Source organism: Patagioenas fasciata, chromosome 23 (genome assembly GCF_037038585.1).
Source record: "Patagioenas fasciata isolate bPatFas1 chromosome 23, bPatFas1.hap1, whole genome shotgun sequence".
In the NCBI taxonomy this organism is placed as follows: Eukaryota; Metazoa; Chordata; class Aves; order Columbiformes; family Columbidae; genus Patagioenas; species Patagioenas fasciata.
In genome coordinates this window covers 6,981,613-7,002,385 of record NC_092542.1, presented here as the reverse complement: position 1 = coordinate 7,002,385, position 20,773 = coordinate 6,981,613, and the positions used below count along the sequence as shown (strand labels likewise).

The window sequence follows — 20,773 nt, the reverse complement described above, 5'->3', positions numbered from 1 at the left end:
AACCTTGTCTCCTCCAGCTCCCGTCTTGTCTACAAAGGAGGAGTTCCAACCAAGCCACCACTGGCACGTCAACCCACCGGAGCTCGGACTAGGACCAGCCTACACTGTAAACTCATCACAGGGCAGTTAAGCTGAAGTGGATCACAGAATCATAGAATGATTGGGTTGGAGGGGACCTTAAAGATCATCGAGTTCCAGTCCCCTACCACGGGCAGGGACACCTTCCCCCAGCCCAGGATGCTCAGAGCCCTGTTCAAGCTGGTCTTGAACGCTCCAGGGCTGGGGCACCCACAGCTGCCCTGGGCAGCCTGGGCCAGCCCTCAGCACCCTCACGGGGAGAATTCCTGTCTTATTTCTAAATGCTGAAGACAACACCACCGTTGGCACCGGTTCAGCTGAGCCACCATTGCACCAACACAAATCAGAAGCACACTCAGGGTATGAAACGGTGCAAGGACACACATGATGGAAAGCCAACACGTGATGGACCACAACTCAGCTCGCACCACCAGAATCCTGCTTCTCGCAACGCCTGGAAACACTGGTGCCTTGTACCTGTCAATATCTGTCATCATTATGCTACATCATCCCCTGCGATCGGTGAGAACAGGCTCGTTACATAATTTTAATGCACAAAGTGCATTAAAGACCTTGAGGTCTATAATTCCGGACTGCATAATGACACAGAAAGCATCCCTGGATGGGAAGCGTGTGATGGCCCCAGCAGCAGTGACCACAGCCTGTGCTGGCCACAGGGACAGGCCAAGCCTGAACTGGCTTTGCCCATTGCTCCAAATGCATTAATTTCCCAAATCTCAGAGAATTTGCAACCAGCGGCAACCAAGAAACACGAGGAAAAAGTACAGATGAAAACCAGCAGGGTTTTGGACTCGATCTCTGGAGATCCCTTCCAACCCAAACCATTCCATGATCCTACGACTCAAAGAGAAGTTTAAACAAGTTACTGTTTTAAAGGCCACAATTTGACAATCGAGGAAAACAACTTCAACCAACACCAACCTCAGAGCAACAAAGCACTTGTGACAACTGCACGTGAACGGCAATTCATGAGAAACGGAAGGAGAATAAGCAGGCAACCTGGTTTTTATTGTGACTGGCATGAAGTGAAGCAAGATAATATGGGAAACCTATGGAAAAGCCATGTCTGGTGTGGCTGAAGAGAGGAAAAAGTTATGGTGGTGTTATTCTTTCAAACATATAGAGAGAATGGGAAGTAAAAATGCTAAAATTCATAGAAACATATAAAAAAGCACTGACAGTGTCCGGGGCAGATGCTGTTGTCTCTTAGTCCAGCTTCACCACTTCAGCACGTCCAGAGGGATTAATGTTATTTTCCCTACATGCAATCGGAGCTTCACCCACTGTGGTTCTTGTACCAGTTTGTGAAGAACAGCCACGGTCAGCCCGTCTGTGTCTTCATTAGGAATGATTACCGAGTCATCACAGAATCCCAGAATCCCAGAGTGTCAGGGGTTGAAGGGCCCTGGAAAGCTCATCCAGTGCAATCCCCCCATGGAGCAGGAACACCCAGCTGAGGTTCCACAGGAAGGGGTCCAGGTGGGTTTGAATGTCTGCAGAGAAGGAGACTCCACAACCTCCCTGGGCAGCCTGGGCCAGGCTCTGCCACCCTCACCCCAAACAAGTTTCTTCTCATATTTAAGTGGAACCTCCTGTGTTCCAGTTTGCACCCATTGCCCCTTGTCCTGTCACTGGTTGTCACCCAGAAGAGCCTGGCTCCATCCTCCTGACACTGCCCCTTTCCATATTGATCCCCAGGAATGAGTCCCCCCTCAGTCTCCTCTTCTCCAGCTCCAGAGCCCCAGCTCCCTCAGCCTTTCCTCACACGGGAGATGCTCCACTCCCTTCAGCATCTTGGTGGCTGCGCTGGACTCTCTGCAGCAGTTCCCTGTCCTTCTGGAGCTGAGGGGCCACAATTGGACACAATATTCCAGGTGTGGTCTCCCCAGGGCAGAGCAGAGGGGCAGGAGAACCTCTCTGACCTACTGACCACCCCCTTCTAACCCACCCCAGGTCCCATTGGCTTCCTGGCCACAAGGGCCCAGTGCTGGCTCATGGTCACCCTGCTGTAGGAGGGTGGGATGTTATCTCCACAGCCCCAGGACAGCGCTGCCTCCTCCACCATACACAACTAATGACACAGAGACCCTCTGGCTGTAACTCTCTTAGAAGTCACACACACCATTCACAAGCATCTAACAAATAACCAAGACTTTGGCTAGAGCCAGCTCGGCTCTTTTCTACACAAACAACAGCCTCGTGGAGGTGGGAGAAGCCACCACCGTCATTTATCTTCATTTCTGGGCTTTTCAGCTATGACACTTTCATAAACAAGCCCAAGGAACCATGGCCACATGAAACTCCCTGTACGACACCTCCACAATAGGTTGAAAAATCCAACTCTGGGACTAGTCATTAACATCAAACTGGAAGAAAACCACAAGAAAGCTCCACAGCCTGGTTCCAGTGCTGGTCAGTGTCTGCAGGAATAACCGAGCAGTGGAGCAAAGTCACGTAGCGCTTCCCAGCACCGAGCAGCCCCAGCCTCTGCCCAGGGCGGGAGAGGTGACGCCAGAAGCACTTTTGGAGGCAAGAGGAGACTTCGAGAAGATTTTTCCCACTTGCAACAGCAGCTTGAGGAAAAGACCCTTGAGGGTGCAGATCCGTGAGCCACCAGCCAGCAGAGAGCACGAGGTAGGGGAGAACTTCTGAGTGAGACGCATCAGGGCTCATAACACTTCAGGGACCGGGATGGGGCGAGGGAGAGCTAAGGACATCAAACACATTTCACAGCAACAGACCCAACAGTCTTCAAGAGCCCGGAAGGGGACGCCTGGGAGAAGAAGAAAGCTGGTACGTCCTTGCAGAAGCATCTTGGCGCAGAACGATCACGTTCAGAAGATGCACACGGATTACAGCACAATGAAATGGTCGGCATTCAAGGTCTCGCTCAGCCTGAAATCACTTCTGGGAAAATAATGAAAACGCTGATGTAATTCAAATCATAAAGTATTAAAGAACAGGAGTATAATTAGCACCAGTCAACATACTTCTACAGGAAACAGGTCTTGTCAAACAAATCTGATTTCATTCTTCACTGAGATTACAAGTTTGGATTTGGGAGAGTAACGGTGCAGAGGCAGGAGGATTTCTGACCCCGAGAACGGGGGGCGAAACAACAGCTGGGGGAGCGGGGCGGGCGGTGCCAGCACCAGCCGGGTGTGCGGCTCCGCATCACCCGCAACACGCGTGGGATCAAGGGCTGAGCAGCAGCAGTTCCAGCTCCAGCGCTGACCTCAGCGGGCTCAGCAGGAACCTGCTCCAGCTTCACCTTTGTCTTGCAGTCAGTGCGATGGAGAGGGATGAAGGCAACTTAGAGAGCACTGTAGAGGAAAAGGACCTGGGGGTCCTGGGGACAGCAGGGTGACCATGAGCCAGCACTGGGCCCTTGTGGCCAGGAAGCCAATGGTACCTGGGGTGGGTTAGAAGGGGGTGGTCAGTAGGTCAGAGAGGTTCTCCTGCCCCTCTGCTCTGCCCTGGGGAGACCACACCTGGAATATTGTGTCCAGTTGTGGCCCCTCAGCTCCAGAAGGACAGGGAACTGCTGCAGAGAGTCCAGCGCAGCCACCAAGATGCTGAAGGGAGTGGAGCATCTCCCGTGTGAGGAAAGGCTGAGGGAGCTGGGGCTCTGGAGCTGGAGGAGACTGAGGGGGGACTCATTCCTGGGGATCAATATGGAAAGGGGCAGTGTCAGGAGGATGGAGCCAGGCTCTTCTGGGTGACAACCAGTGACAGGACAAGGGGCAATGGGTGCAAACTGGAACACAGGAGGTTCCACTTAAATATGAGAAGAAACTTGTTCCCGGTGAGGGTGTCAGAGCCTGGCCCAGGCTGCCCAGGGAGGTTGTGGAGTCTCCTTCTCTGCAGACATTCAAACCCGCCTGGACCCCTTCCTGTGGAACCTCAGCTGGGTGTTCCTGCTCCATGGGGGATTGCACTGGATGAGCTTTCCAGGGCCCTTCAACCCCTGACACTCTGGGATTCGGTGATTCTGTGATGCTGAAGCATCGAATGCTCGTCCAGGCTCACAGAGCATCCTCAGGTAAAGGATGTGGGATTCGCCTCCCTTGGTGTTCACCATATGAAAAAATAATGCTTCTACTTTAATGCAGTTGTTAATTTTCTACAGCTGGTAATGACAGAGAGAAAAGGGCCTCCAAGGACAAGCCAGATGATCTACAACAGCCATCCCAGGCAGGTGAACTGAATTGCCCTCTGCAGGATACTAAGGGAGAGGGTCTTTCTAACAGCTTACATTAGAAACCCTGCTTTGTCCTGCTGGTTAAATTGACCAAATCATCCTCAACAGAAAGTTGGGGGAGGGGGCACAATCCTTAGAATAATTTATACTCTGTCAGGAAAAGCACTGGAAAGCCTGGTCTCCTCCAGTAAACAACCCTGGAGCTGCTGTGGCTCAGACGTGAGCACCAGCCAGGAGGGGCTCCAGATGGTGCCGGTGACACGGTGGCACTGGTGGGACATCCCCCCGCGGCTGGCGCTGGCACCGCAGCACGGATGCTGTTCCCACCCAACAGATGTTGGGACAGGTTCAATTCCTTCCCAAGCAGACGGGTGTCACCGACAGGATCGCGGTCACAGCCGGGGACCCCTCGGGAGCTGGGAGGGTGAGGGATAAGTCGGGGTTTGCAAGAAGTGCTGCCTCCACTCCTCCTTCCCCTCCACGGCTGGGAGAGCAGGAGCATAACCACAGTTTTAAGGCTTCCAGGAGGGAGATGACTGTCCCAGGCAGGAACATCCATGAGGTCCCACAGATGAGCTGCCTGACGATGGAGCCGAGGTGTGCGCAGCCCTGCCTCAGGGACTGTCCTGGCTTCGTTTTAAACCGTGACAAGGACGCAGTAGCCAGGACAGGGAGCACCCTCAGCACCACCCGCACCCATCCATTCCCAGCCCTGCGGCTTCCCAAAGGCCGAGCAGCAAAAGTCCAAGCACCCCAACAAAGTCCCACAGACAGTATTGAACCAGGGGCTCTTCCACAGCAAACACACGGAAGTGAAGGTGAAGGTGAAGGTGAAGGTGATGGTGATGGTGATGGTGACGGTGAAGGTGAAGGTGACGGTGGGAGCACACCCACGGCTACAAAGACACCACTTGGTGCCCAGTCTGAGCTTTAGGATTTTCAAGAGCTTTTGGGAACCCACTTGAGCTGCAGCAGAGACCAGGCAGGTCTGGGGTGTGCTGGGAGGTGGGGGATGGACATTACCAGGTCCTTGCCTCCCCCAAGGTCACAGAACACCCCCCAACACCCCAGCAAAGGGCAAATCCATGCGGAAAAGGCCCTCAGCAGTGGGGAGGGAGCAGCTGCTGTTGTCAGTGCCTCGTCAGGGCTGCCTCTTACCCCCCGCCAGATCCTCTGACATCCAACACCGCCGCTGCCAAGCCAGCCCCGCCGGGTTCCCCCACTAATGCAAGCAGAAAAGCCATCCTTTGGGGGCTCCTTTACAGCGGGGCCTCCCCCCGAAAAAAAAGACTTAGTCAAAGCAAATGCCAGACCCATTAAGAGCAAAGGACCTCACAGCCAACAGAGGAATGTTTGGGCTTGATGGACTGTTTATAGAGTCTTTTATAGGAAGGATGGGTAACCTAATCCCAACTACAACATTTTTTATGCTGCTCTATGAGGGTTCAGCTGTGATTAAACTGTTGGCACAGTCCCATGGCACATAAAACCATGGAGACCAGCAAGTCCCATCCCCGCCGGAGCCCTGCGAATGCAAGCGGCAGAACTATTCCAAGCATCAGAGGCCGGCGAGCGGCGCCGCAGGCCGTGCCCGCTCCTCCTCCAACCGCATCGCGATCTCGAGACTGAAATGAAGTGACTCGGCAGTCGCTGTGCTGATCTCCAGGGAATATTCACCCCTCTGCGGCCCAGAGGGGACACCCACCCCTCCAGGACCCGTTTTGGGTCCCAGAAGCTGGGTGCAGGGGACTCAACCGCTCTTGCAGAAAGGTTTTCTCAGCCTTCGATGTCCTTCTCGACAGAGTCCCAGGGCCACCATGGGGGCCACCACCACCCTCCCAAGCCACTGGATAAATCCCACAGCAAAGTTTTATATAGGGTTAAACCACTTGATTTGGAGCCAACTCCACTAAACTGAGGTGATCCAAACTGCGTGTCCCCGCGGCCTCTGCCGGGCTGTCACTGCACAGCTGGAGCGGAGACCACGGTCCCCGGGCAGCCCTGGGAGGGGACACCCCAACACGTCCCCTGGGTTCAGGCAGACGCTGACCCAGGTGACCAGTGGGGACAAACCACCCCAGGGTGCTCCGGTTTGATCGAGAAGGAAATCGATTTGGAGGGATAGAGACGGGACAAGTGGGGACCGCCAAGCCCAGGCGTGGCGCAGGGGGACAGCAAACCCGCACTGGGGGACACGCCTGTGCAGTGAAGACCCCCCCTCCAGACCCAGAGTTGAGCTGGGAAGGGGAAAAGAGTGGGGGGCTGGGGCAGGAACCCCCTCAGCTGCAACGCGCCGACAGCGACTGTGCGGGGATGTGCATCCCCGGGGAGCGGGACCGCCCGACGTCAGCCGGGCACGGGCTCCCTCGGCGCGCTGGTGGGTGGGATTTCTTCAGGCAATTTGAACATGATGTTTGTTTCATTTTATTGTTATAGAATTGGAACAGAACCAAGGCTTTCCTCCTTTTTTTTTTGTTTTTTTGGCTTCGTTGACTCATCCATCATTTTGTCTGGCCGCCCTCTTGAAACTCCCTGGCATGATGGGGCCACCACACACCCATTCCAGGTGGGCTCCTGTGTCTCACATTCGCCCACGGCCACACGAGCTGGCCCCTCAGTCGAAGCTCTGGAGCATGCCAAGTACAAGAAGCTACCACTGATTTCAAACCCTTCTTCTGCACCAGACAAAAGCCACCACCACTTCAGACACCCCGCGCTGAGCACCCTCAGCCCCCACAGCCAGGAGGGGGACGTGTCCCTCGGTGCTCAGCCGGGCTCTTTGTGTGGGATGGGTCTTTGCCAGCAGTTTTTAGCCCTGTGCAAGCCCACAGACCATTCCTGCTGCGGAAGGGCAGGAGACCCCGCAGCGCGTTCGGGTGCCATCGCCTGAGCCCCCACACCCAGGGGGTTCTTCTCCTCCCAGCACACGCAGCACAGCCCCCGATGCACCCGGATGGCGCCTTGATGGAAACACCACGGGGTGGGCGCCCTGCCACGGCTCCAGGAGCTGCGGCACCCGCGGGACCCACAGCAGGGTCCAAGCCCTTCCCCACCCTCTGGCCACCGAGCAATTCCAGGCTGGTGGACGACACACCCAGGGCTGACCTCGCAAATCCCCTTCTTTTTCCCTTTTCCCTGTGTAGCCCACACACCGAGGACCTCCCAAACACACGGTAAAACACAGGTCAGCTTTCCGAGGGCTCAGCACTCACAAGCAGGAGTTCAGGTCATATTTAGGCTACCAAAATTACAGAGTAAGGCTTCTCCTCCAGGGTGACCTGCTTTGCCTCCCCCAGCGCGAGGCCGTGGGCAGCCCTGCCACCCATCCGCACAACAGGTCCCTCCAGATGGTCCCCAAATGTGCCACTCCCAAACTGATCACAGCCCTGGGCAGTGTCCCCTACACATCCATTACTTTCCAGTCCAACATTCAAGCCCCTCATGCAGCCCCACCTGTTCTTACACAGAGACATATGGAAACACGGTGCCAGCCCGGAGAGGTTGTGCTTCAGATGAGCAGGGGCCAAGGGACAGAATCACAAAATCATTTTGGTTGAAAGAGACCCTCAAGATCACCGAGTCCAACCATAACCTAAATCCAGCACTGCCCCATGTCCTGAGAACCTCATGTCCGTCTGTCCAGCCCTCCAGGGATGGTGACTCCAGCACTGCCCTGGGCAGCCTGTTCCAATGCCCCACAGCCCTTTGGGGAAGAAATTGTTCCCAGATCCAACCTCAACCTCCCCTGGCGCAACTTGAGGCCGTTTCCTCTGCTCCTGGCGCTTGTTCCTGGGGAGCAGAGCCCGACCCCCCTGGCTCCAAGCTCCTTTCAGGCAGTTCAGAGATCAGAAGGTCTCCCCTCAGCTCCTGTTCTCCAGCTGAACCCCCAGGTCCCTCAGCCGCTCCCATCACACTTGTGCTCCAGCCCCTCACCAGCTCCGTTCCCTTCTCTCCACTTGCTCCAGCACCTCAAGGCCTTTCTTGGTGTGAGGGGCCCAGAACTGCCCCCAGGATTCAAGGTGGATAACAGCAAATGCCAGGGCCGAGCGGGCTGGCTCATCTTTCGGCACGTGCCCATGAGTCATGTCACACCAGGATGGGGACAGCCGCTGGCTCAGCCCCAGTGCTCAGCCCAGAGGGATGGACCTGGATGTGCTCCCCAGCAAAGCCTTGTGTCTGCACGTCCTGCCTGCCCCCAGCCCCCATACAGCAGTGCAGCCCAGGAGAGCTCCCCAGCCACCGCTCCGCCCCAGGACCGTCAGCATCCTCCCATGGAGACACAAGCTTTAGCCAAACCCAGGAACAGAGACCAGACGACAAATGGGAGCAGCTGCCAGTAAAATCAGCGTTTCCAGAGGATCTGTGTTTATCAAAAGCTGTCGCTCTCCAGCCAGAACAGGTGTCAGTCACAGCCAAATCTCATGGCAGCTATTCAATCTGAAGGAGCAAGAGTTTGATACCAGACCAAAAAAACAGAAGCATCGTTAGTGACTTTCCTCCATCTCACCTACAGCCTTGGGAAAAGAAAGGTGAAGAGTCAAAAAGAGGAGAAAACCAGGTGTTATCAGGTGCTGTCTCTGTGCAGCAGAAGCACATCTGCCTAATGCAACCATCTCCCCATCACCAGGTGATGCTGAAAGTGGATCTGCCACCCCGTGACAAAGCCACATCACCCAGCTGCCACGGGTGGGCTCAAAGCAGCAGCCACCCACCCCAGGGTGCTCCATCGCACACCAAGCTGGCCCCATCGTCACTGAGCTGGCCCCATCGCACACCGAGCTGGCCCCATCGCACACGGAGCTGGCCCCATCGCACACCGAGCTGGCCCCATCGCACACCGAGCTGGCCCCATCGCCACCGAGCTGGCCCCATCGCACACCGAGCTGGCCCCATCGCCACCAAGCTGGCCCCATCGCACACCGAGCTGGCCCCATCGCACACCGAGCTGGCCCCATCGCACACGGAGCTGGCCCCATCGCACACCGAGCTGGCCCCATCGCACACCGAGCTGGCCCCATCGCACACCAAGCTGGCCCCATCGCCACCAAGCTGGCCCCATCGCACACCGAGCTGGCCCCATCGCACACCGAGCTGGCCCCACCGCACACTGAGCTGGCCCCATCGCCGCCGCGCTGCCTCCTGCCCGGAGATTTACACCCAGCGCGACGCCGAGCAGACCCCGCGTGCTGCTCAACACTTCCCGCCAGCCCGACACCAACCCCTACTAATGCTGCCAACATCCTAATTAGCACCTTTCCCGTGCCTGCCCTGCTCCCGACTGCTCTGCATCTGTCCGAGGACCCTCTCCGAGGTTCCCCGAAGGTGGAGCAGATGAATGTGGACAAGTCCTGCAGGCGCTCAGCACCCGTCCCCTCCGGAGCAGCTGGCACAGGCTGTGCCTCCAGCCCACGCCAGCGCCCCGCTGCTCTGCTATGTGTCTGCTGTCAAGGGATTTCCACACGGCATCATGCACACTTCTGTGTTTATCCTTTCCAAGCCTCCAGAGCGGTGCTAACATGAGCCGAGGACGGGAGAAGCCCAGGAGGGTCCTTGTTGCATGGGGACTCTCGTCCCTCTGCAAGGTGGGTGAAAGGAGCGGGGCTTTGTCCTGGTTAGCACAGAGAGAGCAGCTCCAGGCTCTGCCCAGCCTGGCTGGAAACTGTCCCTGGTGGGGCTGCTTTCCCCTGCCTGCCTCAATCCACCCCCTCGCTGCCACAGCATCGCACCCCATGCAGGCAAGAGCCAGCTCAGAGGGGCAGACATCTCCATCCCACCGCCGGGCAATTAACACCCTGCCACCGGCCATTCCTCGTGGCCAGGCACCGCCACTCTGCTCCCCAGGGAAAGAAAAAACCCGCCACCGGCTTACTGCCCCTGCTGGAGCTGTGACCGTCCCCAGGCGGCCCCGCGAGGCAGCCCTTGGTGCGCCAGGGTGTGCAGGCGAAGGCTGGGGATGCGCGTTCAGCCACCTGCGAGGTGGAGCTGCTGTGTCCCGCAGGAAGGATCCGCAGGGAATGCTCTCCGTGTGCCACCAGGACCCCTCCGCAGCCCGGCCAGGACCCCCGTGAGCAAAGCGCTCCAGCCAGCGTGTACACCTTGTTCTATCCCATCCACGCTGCCCCCAGTTCACACGTTTCTCCTGCTCGCTTTGTCCCCCAATACCAGACAGGCTTAAAAGTAAAACAAGGCAAAGATTTATTAAGTGAGGCTCACCGTAAAGGTTTCTGAGTTGCAGTTGTGGAGCCTGGAAACAGGATTACAAGCAAAGCAAATCATGAAACGCAACTGTAAGCTCTGCGTGGCGAGACGTGACCCCTGGCGAGCTCCAGCCCATCTCACACAGGCCATGTGGTGCGCACGGGCCTCTCCAGAGCTTCCCCAGCCTCCGCTCTGCTGCAGCCACCACGGTTACCTGATCTTTCAGGATCCTGATCTTTCAGCTGTGATCTCCAGTGACCTTCTACCATATCCATCGCCCTGTGCGCCAAAACGCAAACCAGCTGCACGTGTGTTTGTCAGTCTGGAGTTCTTCTCGCTCTTACTCAAGATCATAAACAGCTTCTTCGGACACATCCTCAGAACAGGTGGTAGATACAGGATAGAGGTGTCATCCCCAGGTGAGTTCTAACCCTACCCAACACAGCCCACACACAGCTCAAACACTGCTCATACAAAAAGCTCAGCTTGCCGGAAAGAGATGCATCTCATGAGAGAAAGGCAGGAAGCCAAACTCACAGGGGCAGCACCTTGTCCACATCCAGGGAGAAGCAGGTGCAGGAGCCAGCAGCAGGGCAGGACCCTGCAGCTCCCTCCAGAAGCACCATCCCGTGCCCAGGGAGCAGGGAGAGCAGCGCGTGCAGGTGAGATGGGTCCTGGTAGGACACACACATCAGTCTCTTGGGTAAAGCAACCACATGCCTGGAAGCATCTGAACAGCCTGTTCCTGCCCAGTTTGTCCTCAGACACATCATGCCAGACCCTGTAGTCTTAGCGAGCAGCCTAAGCCAAAGCACTTGGGTTGGGTGGCCACCTCATGTGAATCAACGGCATCACAGGATGTTTGGCAAGGCAGACAGGGAGCAGGATCCCAAAAGCAGAATCTCCTCTGGAGACCAAAGCGCAGCCCTGTGTCCTGCTCCGAGACAGAGCGCTCCAGCTGGTCCTCCCTTGCCCCATGAGACTCTAGGATATGAAGAACCTGCACTGACCACCATGATGCATTTGATGCTTCGATCCACAGCATCCCACAACCCCCATGCACCAGGGCTGTGGAGGACTGAGACACCTCCTCTCTCCTGCATCCCTCTGCTGAGGTGGTCCAGGCTCACAGAGGGTCAGGAGAGAGGCTCCAGTCCCTGTTTCACCCTCCTCACCCACCCTGGCTCTCCCCTGCCCACAGCAGCAGAGCAGCCGCCACCCGACAAGGGACCCTGTGAGCCACGGCCAGGACGTGCGCCCAGAGCTCACCAGGCTCTGGCAGCATCCCCAACACTCTGGGGACGTGTTTTGGGAGCTGGGGTGGCACTTTCACAGAATCACAGAATCCCATAACGTCAGGGGTTGAAGGGCCCTGGAAAGCTCATCCAGTGCAACCCCCCCATGGAGCAGGAACACCCAGCTGAGGTTCCACAGGAAGGGGTCCAGGCGGGTTTGAATGTCTGCAGAGAAGGAGACTCCACAACCTCCCTGGGCAGCCTGGGCCAGGCTCTGGCACCCTCACCCCCAACAAGTTGCTTCTCAAATTTAAGTGGAACCTTTTGTCCTACCATTGGTTGTCACCCAGAAGAGCCTGGCTCCATCCTCCTGACACTGCCCCTTTCCATATTGATCCCCAGCAATGAGTCCCCCCTCAGTCTCCTCTTCTCCAGCTCCAGAGCCCCAGCTCCCTCAGCCTTTCCTCACACGGGAGATGCTCCACTCCCTTCAGCATCTTGGTGGCTGCGCTGGACTCTCTCCAGCAGTTCCCTGTCCTTCTGGAGCTGAGGGGCCACAACTGGACACAATATTCCAGGTGTGGTCTCCCCAGGGCAGAGCAGAGGGGCAGGAGAACCTCTCTGACCTACTGACCACCCCCTTCTAACCCACCCCAGGTACCATTGGCTTCCTGGCCACAAGGGCCCAGTGCTGGCTCATGCTCACCCTGCTGTCCCCAGGACCCCCAGGTCCCCTTCCCCTACACTGCTCTCTAATCCATGGAGCAGGGCTCCTCTCAGCCCACTGCCAGGCACATGGCCCCCAAATGAGCCCGTCCTGGCTGGGTACCGGCAGCAAGGTGTTTGGTGGAAGATAACCCTCAGCTGGGGTATGGTTTGTCCTTGGGTCCAGAGCTGGGGTGGGAGCAGAGGGGAAAGGAGCCGTTTCGGCCAGCCCCAGCGCCTCCCCCTCCTCTCCCACGCCGGGGGCTCGCAGCCGCGGGCTGCCCAGGAGCCCAGCCGCGGAGCCCATTGTTCCCTTTGTCTGGCCTTTTGAGCACGAGCCCGCGCGGCTCACGGCGTCCCCTCCGCCTCGGGGACGTTCACACGCTCGGCCGCTCCCGCCACCCCCCGACCTGCTCAGCCGGTGGGCAAGGGCCTGAGCACCCCTAAGCCAGCCTGCACCCCCAAATGAACCCAGGGCTGGGGGCAGCTCCTCTCCTCTCCCAGCTCCAGACACTCTCGCCCTCCCAAACATCGAGCAGGGCAAAGGCGAGAGCCAAGGGGGACTTTCCAGGACTGACCCTCCCCGGCCACCCTGCCAAAATCAAGGGCCTCATAAGGCTGGAAGATGTTCCCACACGCTCCACCGTCACAGCCAAGGCCACGAGCACCCGTAGCGACACGAACCCCGCAGCTTTGCCCCAGAAGCTGCGGACAAAGCCGAGCTGGGGGTGACGGGATCCCCACCGAGCATCCAGCGTCGGAGCCCGGGGAGGACCCGCTCCCCTGGGACAGACAAAGAGCACAGCAGCCTGAGCCACCGGGATTCCTGGTTTCCCTCCACCTCCAGCAGCACACGGGGGATGCTGGGGAGAAGGTGCAGAAAGCACCCCACCTTCTGCACCCCATTCTGCACCCGGATGGGCAGGGATGGGCTTCACCCTGCCCAGCGTAACCCCCGCTCCACCCTCCTTGGTTAAACCTGCTGCTGGAGAACTCACAGGCAACTGAGAAATTAAGAAATAGAAAATACTGGTTTGTCAGCCCTTCACCACCCTCTTCTTCACACCTCCTGTGGTCCCATGCACCTCCGTGCACCCCCAAGCCGCGTCTCCTGGAGCCCCCCACCCACGTACCACTCCTGCACCAGCATCCTCACCCTCCTTTCCCAGCCCTTCCCTGTTCTGAGTTGATGCTTTCAAAGAGCCATCCACAATGACTTTAAGATCTCTTTCTTAAAATGCTAATAAGTAATTTAAAGACTGCCACTGTGCATGCATGGGTTTAGGGTAATTTTTTTCCAAGTGAATCCCTTTTCATTCATCACTGACTACATTTAATCTGCCACTTTATAGCCTGGTTATCCAGTGTCATGAGATCCTTTTACAATATTTTAAAGACAACTGTTGTTTTTATCATCCTGAATAATTTGGTATAATCTGCAAACTTTCCCGCTTTCGGGTTCCCACCCCTCTCTGGAGTATTTATGAACACATCGCACAGCGCAAGCCCCACGCTGACCCCCGTCCAGTGGGAAAACTGACTCTTTGTTTCCCCCTCTTTAAGCAGATTTTAATCCATAGGAAAGCCCTTCCTCTAAAATTACTGCTCTGGAGTCTCCTGGATCACCCAGGGAGCTCTTCTTAAAGGATGCTCGGCCTGTTTGCTCTGGCCCAAATGTTCGTTTACCAGTTTACTCTACAGTTTAAGCTCTGCTGCCGTCACCTCGGGCAGCGTCCCAGCCCTGCCGGGGAGGAAAAGCTCCTGGGTAGGAGTCCCCTTGGCCACGACCACCTGGGGACACCAAAACCTTTCCCGTCCCCGAGGGCTCCATCCCGGCTGGTTTAACCTCCCAGTTCTCCTTCGCTGGGAGGGGCCTGAGGGGTTTTTCGTTTCTCCTCACAAGTTATTTCTCAAACTCCTCTCAGGCTGCCATATATGGTTTCGCCTTCACCACGCCACCCTTTCTGACTTTTTTTCTATTTTCCCCTTTTAGACACAACTTCCACATTTCGAAGAGCATCTTTTTACCTCCGCTGGCCTCCTTCAATTTGCCATTTAATCACTGTTTTTTTTCTTTTTTAAAACCCACACATTACACAGCTGCATGCATTTACCCCGAGCTTAAATATCATTTCCCACATCACGTGCAAGTACTTTGCTGCTCCCTTCAGCTCCTTCCTTCTGAAACGACACTGTGTGGTACCTTGGAGTGCTGATCATTTTACGGATGCGATGGTCTAAGGGAAGGTGGAAAGAACATTATTTATCAGACCAAGTGACAAAGCTTCACTGACTTCCGGAGCTCACCGGCCCCTTCTCACGCCCACCAGGGACTGAACCTGGTCCCACGGAGCAGCCCACACCTCACACCACACCATGCGGGGCTCTAAACCTCCAGATTCTCCTCTCCTGGGCTCTGACAAGAGCCGGGATTATTCGCAGTCGCTAAAACTATAATTTCTGCGTAAGACCCCTATGCGACATTTACGGAGGCACAGATCATCCACAATTACAGCTGTGTTTTCTGCCCTCGTGGCCTGTTTCACCTCCCTTAACATTCGGCAGTCGCTCAGAGGGGTGGCACAGTCCCAGCGCTGTTCCCCGCGCCCCGAACACAGAAATTCAGAGTGAACAGCATAGCATGATCCTCACTTACCCCTTTGTCTCCATCTTGCTCTGCTATGGGGGGTCAGCACCGCTCGGACAGCCACCCCTGCGCCCGCACCCCGCACAAGCTGCCACCCACCCAGCACATGCCCCAGACACCCGATATCGATATAAAATTGGTATTGACACCTCCCTGCACAACCCCCTGCATCACCTCTCCTTCCTCACACCTTCCTACCTGCTGCCCCTGGCACGCCGAGGGGTCCCTGCGGCTCCGGCATCCCCAGTGACACCCCCCGCATCCCTGGGTACCAGCCAGGGCAGAGCCCCCTCCCGCGCCCCCTCCCGGGCGCTGCCTCTCCCTCCCGCCCGCGCCGCACGTCAGCGCTTTATCGCAGGAGGCCCCATCGTTACCCCCTTATCTAACACTGAACTTTTGCCTCCCAGGATCTCCCCATCCCAACACGATCCCACGGGCAGCCGCGCTTCGCTCTGGCTCCTCTGCAGACCAGAAACCAGGTTGGGAGGGACTGCGAACCAGGGTGGGGGCTGGCTGGGGTCTTCCTCAGTGAAACAGGATCTTCTGGGAGATGGGAACCAACACCCGCCGCCGGACAGACTCACGGACAGGCACCCATCTCCACCGGGTTGGTCTGTTGGGCGCGTGTTGGGGCAGGAGCGGGGGGTTCAGACTCTGGTTCATCACACAAAAGCACTTGGGGCTCGGGAGGAATCTCAGCATCCAGTATTTACAGTACTTACCCAGCTCCTCGGGCAGGTTCTGCAGCCCCGCGCTGCCCACCCCTCTTCACAGCCAGCTCAGGTATGTGTACACAAACCGCCGACGAGTGCCGGCAGATCCTCAGTCCGTCTGCAAAGGGGACAGCTGCTCCCAGCCTTGGGGACAGCCCCAAAACCCCTGACAGCATCCCCAGGGCCCAGCCACATCCCGTGTGCATCCCCGATCCCTCTGCGGGGTGTCCCCAAGAACTGAGAGACATCAGCGGCCATGCTGGCACCAAGCCCTCGTCCCCTACAGCCCTGTCCCCTCGGTGCCTCTCTCCAGCACCTCCTCCCTCGGCTTTTATCATCAGAGAAACTGGAAATACAGTAGGAATTGGGAGTAACTGCTGCTCCTGCCTGAGAAAAGCAGAAGAGCAGAGCTGCGGTGGCAGCGACACAAATGCTTAAATTGGGCACCCTTTTGGTCTGCAAAAGGAGTTTTCTCCCCCAGTCGCTGCCGTGGTAACGCAAAGGGCAGGTGGGTGCAAGGAATGCGCCTTGTCAAAAATTAACCCAGGAAACAGGCGGGGAGGGGAGGCAGCGGCAGGAGGCGCAGCACAGGGCCGACCCCAGCCCACGGTCTCTGCCCCACGCCTCAGCCCCATTCGTCAAAATTTCGTCTCCAGCACGGATGCAGGACAGTGTTTGCAAATCTGGAGGGTCCACTCCTCAGCAGTTCCCGTGGTTTTCCCTGGACCTGTCGCCGCATTGTGCCCCTCGGGAGCGCGCTGGACCCGGCGGATGCTCCCGCAGCTCCCGTGGTCCTGGCACACCCTGGCACCAAGGCCAAAGTGCCTGCCCGGTGTGACCTGGAACCCCAAAGGGACAGGTAGAGTCTTCCTCCACCGTGGCCACAAAGCAGAAGCAGCGACAGCGCCGGACTCAAGGAGGTACAGGCCAAGCCCTGCGTTCGCTGGCATCCCCGCGCCGTCCCCAGCCCTGGGGGAGGATGCGGAGACGCTCAGCAGTGGGTCACAACACTGTGTACAAGAGAGGAGACCTCACACGCTAAAATATGTTATAGCATACATAAAATACAATATACTGTACATTATGTACATAAAAGAAATGCATAATGTATATTGTGCACATTTTAATACATTCTTAACTATGCAGCCACACACAGGTCCTGCATCCAGCTTGCTCAGCGGATGAGCACAGGTGTCCATGCCCGGCACCTCAGTCCCGAGGTGCCCTGGGGATGCCCACCCGGGACAGGACACGTCCCTCCCGCCCCAGCGTCCCCTCCCGGCCCGAGGCCGGGCTCAGGACCGCAGGACGCTCAGCATCCCCTTGCCGCGACGCTGCTCCCCGCACAGCTCGTGCCGGGCGGTTCTCCCTCGCCCACCAGAGCCCGACGCCGCCTCCGCGCTCCCGGCGCCCTCGCGGATACTGGGGCCATCTCGTTTCTCCTTTTGCGTTTTTGGCACATGGCTGGCTCTCCTCCAGCCCTTGGGAAACTTGCCAGCGCCGCAAGGTTTATGAAAAGTTAACTCCGACAGAGGGAAGAGCGCCTTTGGGTTCCTTCCACCCTCACACGTGAGTTCGCTGGGCTGTTGATTTTGAAAGACCCCAGTGCCCTTCCCAGCTCCCCCAAAATACCTGGGAAGCACCGGTGCTCCAGGGAGGCGCGCGGCACACACCAGCAGGAACACAAAGAGGAGCCGTTAGCGATAGCGGCACCGCTACCAACGGTGTGGGATCCAGACCCTTCCAGGACTCCTTTGTTCTTCACTTTTTGGTTTGTGGTTTGTTGTGGGGGTTTTTTTTAAATAAAAAACACACAAAAACCCCTTTCCTTTTACAAGCCTGAACTTTCTCAGCTGCAGATACATTACCTTGCAACTGCCTTAACAACTGTATGCAATTCTTAACCTCTGCTTTATGTACATTGTCATCCACCTCCCTGTTTTCCATATTGATTTATGTTTTACGTTCTTTTCACATTTCCTTTTAACAGAGCCGGTTTTAAGCAAACAGCCTTTCCTCCCAAGCCCGAGCCATGCATTCTGCTGGCCAGTGAGTAATCAACTTCCAATTTTCATGCACACTCCTGTTTATATTTCCTTCCCTATCGGCTTTGTTTCTAATTAAGGTTTGTTAAATGCAAGTGAATATATAGCATACAGAGAAATATAAAGCATGTAGATAAATAAACACCCCACACACAGGCGCACTGACTAAGGCTGCGCTTTCAACCACGGATCCCAAAGCACTTTGTCATGTTCATTAACAAAACCTCGCGGCTCCCTTGGGAAAGACGCTTGTATTATTTTACGCCTTGTAATTAGGAAAACTGAGGCACAGAGGAGACAAGTGAAATTACCGGCATTACAGAAAAGCTCTGTAGCAGAGCTGAAAACAGGACTCGGGAGGCAGGATCCCTGGGCAAATAACCAGAACGCATTTTTCCCCCGAACGAGACTTTTTTGCCCTCATTTTGGCCCTGGGAATTTGCTGGTGACGGCAGCACAGGGGGCATCGCCGCCTCCGGGGTGCCCGGTGGCCGGGGGTGCGGGGGGATCCAGACAGTGTCTGCCTGGCCAGCGGCTGCGGGTGGGTCAGTCCGCTGCACCAGCGGGGCCCCGAGCATCCGGGGATGGAGAGGACACCGCGTCGAGCGCCCAGAGAGCCCTGGGAAGGCAGCTCCTGAAGAGGAGCGGGAGCAGAGGCTCACCCGGAGCTGTGTCCCGCATGGTTTTGCCTCTCCAGCTCTCCAGAAGCTTTTGCAAGGAGGGAAAGGCTGGGACATGGTCACCACACTCTGTGAGCCACCATCACAACCCATCACACACACACGCAAAGCAGGCGGCAACAGCGAGGGCGCGGGGCGGACCCCGACAAACCCAAATCGACATGTTCGGCCCCAAATGGGGACGGCCGCTGGAAGCACAGCACAGGGCCCCTGTCGAGCACCTCCTGGGAGCATCCCCATCCATGGAGGAACACACCTTACAGCGACCATCTCAGGTGGGGGAAACCCCCGCCAGCTCTGGCCATCCCCTCGTCCCCTGATACATTTCCCCATACCCTGGGCGAGCACAGGCGCTCGCACATCCAGGCCCTGCCACTCCTGCCATGGTGGCGGGAAGGTCACCTGTGTCTTCAAGCGAACACACAAGAGCCCCAGGAGCTGGTCACTGACCCTCGGCACTGCCCGGCAGCTCCCCTCGGCGTGCAGGACGGGCCGGGCGGGGTGGAGGTGTCACCGGGTGTCACCCTGTCCCTGCACAAGGTGCCCGGCTCCCTCCCTGCCGCAGTCACCAGCATCGGCTCCACACGGGCCAGCCCGCTTGGGCCCCACTGGCCAAGCACAAACCCCGTTGTAAGTGTCAACGCCGCTGGCTGATCAGGCCAGATGTCCCACATGGACTCGCATGCTCCCACAAACACGCTCATCACCCCAACCCCCCCCATAATTAAAAACATACTGGGCTCCTTTGAATAGCATAGCTGGCTAGCGCTCTCCACTGCAACGTAAATAGTCCTATTTATGCCAAGCTCCCATATTGTAAATATCACGATGTATAGCTGGCCAACCCATGAGTCATCTCCCAAAACTCCAACTTAATAAATGGTGCCTCATCCATGTTCCAGACAAATACCGTCCCTGCAGCTCCCACCATCCGGCGCCTCCACGCCCAGCGTGCCCAGCGAAGCCAGGGGACAGTGGAGCCACCTGGGCCCTTGCGGGCTCGGACACGGCCCTCCTGCGATGGGCAGACACCCATGGACCACGCCGCGCCAGGACGAGCCAGTTTTCGGCCTGACACCTTGTCCTCACCCCCGTCCAGCCCGGTTCCCCAGTGCTCGCCGGGGTGCTGTGCAGCGGGCGGGCTGAAGGCACCAGGCACGGCTGACATGGTGTGGGGAGCGGGAAGACGAGTCCCCCCTTGCCCAGACCCCAGCACCGGGCTACCGCCCCACGCACCCACCCCGCAGGAGCTCCCCACCTGCCGCCTGGCTCTGCTTTGTCTGAGCACCGGGGGAACTCGGCGGGGAGCCCAGCTTCTCCCGGAGCCGCCGGGAAAGCCACGCCGCCAACGGGGAGCCGGCCATGAGCACCAGGATGCCGGCAAGGCCTTGTCGAGGTGCGCCCCGAAGCCTCTCCCAGCCGCCAGCGGCGGGCACGGCGTGGCACAGCCCGGGCATCCCTCGGAGAGCGGCTCCGCGGTACCGAGCGGCACCGGGGGACGTGCTGCGGGGTGCGGGGTGCCGGGAGGGATGCCCACCTTGGCGAAGGGATGGCGGAGAGAAGGGCAACGCAGCGATCGGGAGGGTAGGAGGACGGGGCGAGGGGGACGGGACACACGAGGGGCCCCCGGCTCCGCAGCGGGCTCGGCGGCAACACCTCCAGCTGGGGCAGCACTTCCCCAAAACTTCGCCTCCCCTCCAGCGCTGCGGAGGGGGTGCGGCGGGCCGGGGGGAGGGGGACAAAGTGCCAACCTCCCCCCCCAAAAAAAGGGGAAAAGCCCCGAAGGGGAGCTCGCCCTGCCCCAGAAGGGCCCCCGCCCCCCGCGGCCCCCCTTACCTTCCACGGCGGCGAGCAGCGGCAGCAGGGCGAGGGGCAGGCAGCAGAGCCACAGCGGCCCCATGGTGCGCGCCGGGCCGGGCATCAGAGGCGGCGCGGCCGGCGCTCCATGGAGGCGGCGGGGAGCGGCGGAACGCAGAGCCGAGCCCCCTCGCTGGGGCCGCCGCCGGCGCGGGCACGGCCGCGGGCACGGAGCGCACCGCCGGCCCCGCCGCCGCGGCCGGGCCGAGCCACCGCCGCCGCCGCGCAGGGGAGCGCCCCGCGCCGCCCGCCCCGCCCCGGGGCTCCGCGCTGCCGGCGGGGGCGGCGGGCGGCGGGCGGCGGCGGCGGGCGGGCGGCGGCGGGGCGGGGGGCGGCGGGGGCCCGGCGGCGCGGCGGGGGGGCGGCGGGCGGCCGGCGGGCGGCGGCTCCCCC

At 58.4% G+C, this 20,773-nt stretch overlaps 1 protein-coding gene across 7 annotated transcripts in view; it reads right to left on the bottom strand.

Annotated features, from left to right (window-relative positions):
• Nucleotides 1-20,537, bottom strand: part of EPHB2 (EPH receptor B2) — a 140,225-nt gene extending 119,688 nt beyond the window's left edge. For 4 of the 7 annotated variants that reach the window (XM_071798395.1, XM_071798397.1, XM_071798396.1 and 1 more), the window contains exon 1: nucleotides 19,782-19,995. In XM_071798395.1, coding sequence (XP_071654496.1) covers nucleotides 19,782-19,980 — 199 coding nt within the window. In that variant the 5' untranslated portion in view covers nucleotides 19,981-19,995. Of the gene's footprint in view, nucleotides 1-19,781; nucleotides 19,996-20,359 lie in introns of those variants that run through there. The other 3 variants (XM_065854889.2, XM_065854890.2, XM_065854887.2) reach the window with 2 other exon arrangements.
• Nucleotides 20,538-20,773: the final 236 nt, after the last annotated feature.